The sequence below is a fragment of the Lipotes vexillifer genome, unplaced genomic scaffold, assembly GCF_000442215.2.
Source record: "Lipotes vexillifer unplaced genomic scaffold, Lipotes_vexillifer_v1.1 scaffold472, whole genome shotgun sequence".
Lineage (NCBI taxonomy): Eukaryota > Metazoa > Chordata > Mammalia > Artiodactyla > Lipotidae > Lipotes > Lipotes vexillifer.
Genome location: NW_006797698.1, coordinates 2,300,806 through 2,307,659, shown reverse-complemented (window position 1 = coordinate 2,307,659; position 6,854 = coordinate 2,300,806). Strand labels below are relative to the sequence as shown.

Below are 6,854 nucleotides of genomic sequence, written 5' to 3'. Positions count from 1 at the left end.
GGGAAAGAGGGAAGGGGGCAGAGATGGTCTCATCTGATCCTCCCCACAGCCCTATGCGGACGGCGCTACATCAATGATCCCATTTGTGCAGAAGAGGTTTAACACTTAGATTACGCAGCTTCCCAGGGTTACACGGCTGGCAGGGGGTGGGGCTGTGATTCAGACCAAGGCTGTGGGACACCAGACAGCCCTCGTGGCCAGGCCCACTGCCCCTCCTGCCTTTCTTTAGTGGCAGGGTATCTGGGAACGTATGGCAGAGGCCACTGAAGTTGTCAAATAGGGAGCAGCTCTGTGCAGTGTGGATGACAGGTCGTGTCCCATGAAGCAATGGCCTGTATTATACAGGGGTGTCCTACAGAAACGCTCACCGGGTGCTGGCGCACCTACAGGTGCATGTGTGACGCCAAAGAGGGAAGAAATAGACGGTTAGAGATCCCCCGGAATTCACAGATCTCTGACCAGGGCACTCAGTAAAGGTTTGGTCCGAAAAGCAAAAGTCGAAGCACTCTGTTCTCCTTTGTTCAAAGGCGTCCAGGGGACCCGGGTAGCAGGATATGTGCTTTCAGGTTCAGGAGCTTACAGATCACTGGTGCTCACAGGTTTAGAAGCCCGCGAGTCTGCCCTGCAGGAGCCCAGGCTGCGGCTCCTCCTGGCCGGGAGGTCAGGGACTGGGAAAAGCGCCACGGGAAACAGCATCCTGGGCCAGAAGCGCTTTCTCTCCAGGCTCGGGGCGACGTCGGTGACCCGGACCTGCGCCGCGGGCAGCTGCAGGTGGGCCCAGTGGGACGTGGAAATCATTGACACCCCGGACCTCTTCAGCTCCGAAGTCTCCCAGACAGACCCGGGCTGCGCGGAGAGAGGCCGCTGCTACCTGCTCTCGGCGCCGGGGCCCCACGCCCTGCTCCTGGTGACCCAGCTGGGCCGCTTCACGGCCCAGGACCAGCAGGCCTGGAGCGGGGTGAAGGCGCTGTTCGGGGACGGCATCGTGACGCGCACCATCGTGGTCTTCACCCGCGAGGAGGACCTGGCTGGGGGCTCGCTGCAGCGTTACGTGCGCGACACCGGGAACCGCGCGCTCAGGAAGCTGGTGGCCGAGTGTGGGGACCGATTCTGCGCCTTCGACAACCGAGCCGCCGGCGGGAAGCGGGAGGCGCAGGTGATGGCGCTGATGCGGCTGGTGGAGGAGCTGGTGAGGCACCACGGCGGCGCCCCCTACACCAACGACCTGTACAGCCTGGCACAGGCCCTGGGGGGCGAGGACCCCGCGGAGAGGCTGCGCAGGGTGGCGGAGCGAGTGGCCTTCTGCGCGCAGAGGCGGCGGGAGCGAGGGCCACTGGCCTGGCTGTGGCGGTGGCCCAAGGCGCGGGGGACCTGGTGTAAGCTGGGCGTGTACACCCTGCTGGGCGCCCTGGTCCTGCTCTGCCTGCTCTGCAGGCACCGGCCAGAGGCCGTGACAGGGTGATATCCAGTCTTGCAGGTAACCTGGCAACAAAGGAACTGAACACTTGGGTCTGAAGGGGGATTTCAAAGGAATCAGAGTTTTCAAGAATTTTGTATTTCCTCCAGTAAACAGTTTTAAAATAAAGTTGTACAATTTTAAAAAGTCCTTAAAACGTGTTAGTTAGCTTGATGTTTCGGTCCTCTCTTGAAAAATAGTGGAATGACTGGTGATTTTTAGTTGAAAATGGATTCATAGCAAAGGGAAAACAGCTGTTTTTATTTTGAGCTTGTGTTTGTTTGTTTAGACACTGCCTTCCTCCCTTTGGACTGCTATTAAACAACAACAACAACAACAACAAAAAAAAAAAACAACACAGACTGGGTGGCTTAGAAACAACAGACATTTATTCCTCACACTTCTGGAGACTGGAAGTCCAAAATCATGGTCCAGTTTGGGGGAGAGCCCTCTCTGAGATTGCAGACTGCTAACTTCTGGCTGTGTCCTCACCTTGATGGAAGGGGCACTTTGGCAAGGGCACTAATCCCAGTCATGAGGAATCTACCCTCATGACCTAATAACCTCCCGATGACCCCATCTCCTAATACCATCTTCTCCAGATTAGGTTTTCAACACGTAAATGCTGGGGAGGGGGACACAAACATTCAGAGCTTAGCCTGCACTCTCTCTTCTTGATATTTTCTGGTTCTCATGGGTAGATATCTCCCTTCAGTGATCCTTATAAATTTTTTTTTTTTTTTTTTTTTTTTTGCGGTACGCGGGCCTCTCACTGTTGTGGCCTCTCCCATTGCGGAGCACAGGCTCCGGATGCGCAGGCTCAGCGGCCATGGCTCACGGACCCAGCCACTCCGCGGCATGTGGGATCTTCCCGGACCCGGGCACGAACCCGTGTCCCCTGCATCGGCAGGCGGACTCTCAACCACTGCGCCATCAGGGAAGCCCCTGATCCTTGTAAATTTTTATTATCATCAAGGAAAGAGATGTCACAGTCCTACATATTAATGTTTACTTCTGATACATCAGTTTATTTACCAGTACAATGGCTTAGTACCAAGAAGTTAAATGTAACTACACTGAAAATAACACAGTTTCCAACTTTCTAGCATGTATTATGGTTCATGTCTGTCCAAAATGAAGTAAGATTTGGGGAAAATAACATGCAATGTCTTCAATGTAGTCATCTATCTGGATTTTTAAATAATAATGATAATAAAGCACCTGTCTCAAAATGGAGAAGAGAGGGGTGGCAGGGCCATCGGCAGAGAGCCACAGAGCTCTCTGTGGCTGTACCGTGGGGTTTTTACAGGGGATGGGCCAACCCACATAAGTCTGTGGATGCGATCCTAACGTTGTGTAAGCAAACGCTAGGATCTGTTTATTTCCATATTTCTGAATGTGACAGAACACTTTAAAGGAAGTCTTTCTATCAGCCATGCACTAGTTAGGAGGTGTGGCTGCAGGAGGAGGCCGATATCCCAATACTACCTGGGCTCAGGGGTGCTAAGGGCCGGGAGGTTGTGTGCAGGCATCCTAGGGCCATCCCAGCTCCACGTGGAGAAGGGGCCTGTGCGCATGCACTTCAATGCCACCTCGGGTTAAGGGCCTGCAGAGACTCAGGATGGCTATGGGCTTAGAGTGGCCTGCAGTTGGGTGGTGGGGGGGTACCTGAGGGCCACAGTAGTGGGGCAGGGAGTTGGGATCTGTGAAGCCTGGCTGGAAAAAGTCTATTAATTCCTGCATTCAGCGTCGTGCTGGGCCCATGCAGGAACTCTCAGCCATAGAGGGACTCTTTCCACACCCTGAGGGCCCCAGGAAGGGGCCGACGTAGCGGGGACCGCCTGTGTCCGCAGCTTGCCCATCCAGGGCCACGTGTGCATGAGCGTGCATTGTAAGCCAAAGACTTCGCTTACCATGGGGCTGATTGTAACCTGCTTGTTCTTTCATTTTTCGTTTTCTCACGTCAGGGTGTCCACATATGCCCTCCAATTTCTGTCATTGCTTATTATTCCTGTCTTGTTTGTAAATGGAAATGTGATTTTTAAAATAAATATGAGGGCTTCCCTGGTGGCGCGGTGGTTGAGAGTCCGCCTGCCGATGCAGGGGACTTGGGCTCGTGCCCCGGTCCGGGAGGATCCCACGTGCCGCGGAGCCGCTGGGCCCGTGAACCATGGCCGCTGAGCCTGCGAGTCCAGAGCCTGTGCTCCGCAACGGGAGAGGCCACAACAGTGAAAGGCTTGCGTACCGCAAAAATAAATAAACAAACAAACAAACATAAATAAATAAATATGAGTGTTAGGATTGTAAAATTCTCATTCGGACTGTAGCATATAGAAATGTGTAGGATCAGAGGAAGGCTTGACATCCGTGGGTAAAACACCCTGCTTGGGGCATCACCAGGACCATTGTGGGGGACAGTGGAAAGAGCAGGAGATGTGCAGAGGGCTTGTGTGACAAAGCCGGTCCCCTATGAACTTGCTCCAGGACCTTGGGCACATGGGGATTCAGCTTTTCTTGAGATGTAGATATTAATATTAATCCTTATAGCTTTCATGTATGATGAAATAACATGAGTGAAAGCACTTTGTAGGTTAAATTCCATAAGAATATAGTACAGAAACAAAAAGTCTAAGAAGAAACTTCTCATAATAACAATCCTCATAAATAAATCTCATACTCATAAATACATAAATTTCACACTCATGAATACTCCGCATTTATTCTTCATAATAATAACTACTCCACATTATTCTATGTATAGAATTGGAAGCTAGTAGTAATATAAGGTCGGCATGATTAGTCATCAAATACATTTACAAAGTACAATCAAAGCTGTATTTGTTCTCTAAAATATTGCTAGTTTCTAATCCTTAGGTTTAGAACTATGCAACATGACTCATAAGTAAATGGAAGACACAATTTTTAGTTTTTAAAATGTAATTTAGGGACTTCCCTGGCAGTCCAGTGGTTAAGACTCCACGCTTCCACTGCAGAGGGCACGGGCTCCATCCCTGGTCGGGAATGAAGATCCCACATGATGCGCGGGCAGCCAAAAACAATTAAAATATATACAATTTAATGTTACACATGTAATACAAGATCATAAAACAAAATAATACAAGACTGATCATAAAATAGAAAACAGAAGCTGTAGAGAGGACACTATAATATAATAACAATTTATTGCCTTAATATTTTATGATGAAAAATACCTCATGAGATATGAAGGGTAATTATCATTAACAGCCTTTTATTTGAAGAGGAAAGTAATGTACTGAGAGTCGAGTGCTAAGGGCAAAACGTGGCAAATCAGAACTGGAACTTATTTTTCCTTACTGTCCTATAGGAAGAGTTTCCTGAACCAGACACAGGGTCAAACTATAACTTCTCAAAAACTGTCTATTGGAGTGAATATATATATATATATATATATATGTATATCGACTACTTACATGTCCTCTCATTTTCTTTCTTTTTTTTTTTCTCACCTTTTCTTTTATCTCTTCAAGAATAAAAATTCGTTGATCGTGTGCTGATGAAGTTTCTTTCATATTTCCATGCCCTGCTGCCTGGATCAGCTGTCATTTTATCTAAAGAGGTTCATATTTGACTTACTTCTGAGAGTTGTTTTTGGTCAGGATGAGTTTTTCTTTTTTTTTTTAATTTATTTATTTATATTTTTGGCTGCATTGGGTCTTCGTTGCTGCTCACGGGCTTTCTCTAGTTGCGGTGAGGGGGCTACTCTTTGTTGCAGAGGGCGGGCTTCTCATTGCAGTGGCTTCTCTTGTTGCGGAGCACGTGCTCTAGGCAGGCGGTCTTCAGTAGTTGTGGCACTCGGGCTCTAGAGCGCAGGCTCAGTAGTTGTGGCACACAGGCTTAGTTGCTCCACGGCATGTGGGATCTTCCTGACCCAGGGCTCAAACCCATCTCCCCTGCACTGGCAGGCGGATTCTTAACCACTGAGCCACGAGGGAAGCCCCCATGATGAGTTTTTCAAGCAGAAGATTTCAAACAATGCATACCCTCTTACATAGTCTGTACAATATTCAGTATTGTACAGTATTCAACTCCTGTACAATATTCAATATTCATCACCTGCCTGGGCAGATGCCACTACTCCTTCCAGAGAATATCCTATGGATTGAACTCCCTAGAAGAGGAATTCCTATAACTCCTCGGGGAAGCCAGAGCTAGACTATGACCCAAGACTCTTTTTTTCTGCCCTGGGAGCCTTCATCTGATAGTGGCAATGTTTGCCTTTTCTTATACAACTGCATTTGTGCTTGCTTATTCCAGCAATAAAATATTTTGAGAGTTTTTCTAAATTTGTCTTTTACCTCTTTTTTTTTTTTAAGTAGTTGTCTTCCAAAATGCTGTAGTGTTTTGCTTTAATTATTATTTGGGGTCTTAATTATTTTTATACCTTACATTCAATCTCCTTCTCGGCCCAATTCTTATTTATTTTATATTTCCTTTCACTCTACGCCATTAATTTTAGGCACTCTTTTTACGTTGGAAATAGTGTTAAATCGTGTATATCCCTTGATTTACTACATCTGAAAACACCTAAGATCTATTCTTCCACATGCTAGCGAAATAGCTCATGGATACACTGAAGAGAACTGCGTACCACTCCTCAAATATCACACACACACACCCAAGAAGAGACACCCAACCCCAAGAAACAAAAGACAAGGGTAGTCACTCTCTGCCTCCCAGCCCTGGGGAGTTTCTGGAAAGGCGGAAGGCTCCATTCTAACCTGTTCCACATCTGGGCTCCAGCTTTTCACGAAGGTAGAGAAGTCCTCCTTCCTGAAAAGCCAGTGATTCTTTCTTGCGCCAAAGAAAATAACTAATTTTCTCAGTAGATCTCTTTGTAGGTGCTTTCACAGGGAGACTCAGATCAGCGCGGTCTGTGTTAGAGTGAGAGGTACTTGGACTCAACAAGAGATATGAAACGTTGATCTTCCGGGAATGGTGGCCGGAGAGCACGACACGCCCGCGGAGGCAACAGGGGCCTTTAGCAACGGGGGAACTGGGGGGATTGGGGCCCGTGTTCTTCTCTTTCACGCTGCAAACACCACCTCTTTTCACACGGCTTAAAGAGGAAATGGGAGGGGGCGAGGGGCTCGCGGGCTCCGACAGGAAGCATCCCATTAGGGGGGCAGCACGCTCCCAACTCGCTGCTCTCCGGTTTCCGCAGCAGCAGTTTCGCCCCATTCGGAGCGGGTGTCCCCAGCTGCGGGGACAGGGGGCGCACTCCGTTAGCCCCATTTTCCTTCTTGCCCTGCAGCCGTGCCCTGGAACCTCCGGCCGCGCGCTCGCGCCGACCCGCAGGCACCCAGCCCGCAGCGCCGCGCCCGGTAAGGGGAACCCGGCGGGGGTCCCAGCGTCCTGG

At 49.2% G+C, this 6,854-nt stretch overlaps 1 protein-coding gene across 1 annotated transcript in view; it reads left to right on the top strand.

Moving 5' to 3' along the window:
- Window positions 1–6,823, top strand: part of GIMAP1 (GTPase, IMAP family member 1) — a 7,333-nt gene extending 510 nt beyond the window's left edge. The window contains exons 2-4 of the mRNA XM_007469872.1: window positions 600–1,450; window positions 3,272–3,347; window positions 6,750–6,823. Of these exons, the coding sequence (XP_007469934.1) occupies window positions 600–1,450; window positions 3,272–3,347; window positions 6,750–6,823 (1,001 nt within the window). The remainder of the gene's footprint in view (window positions 1–599; window positions 1,451–3,271; window positions 3,348–6,749) is intronic.
- The last annotated feature ends 31 nt before the right edge of the window (window positions 6,824–6,854 follow it).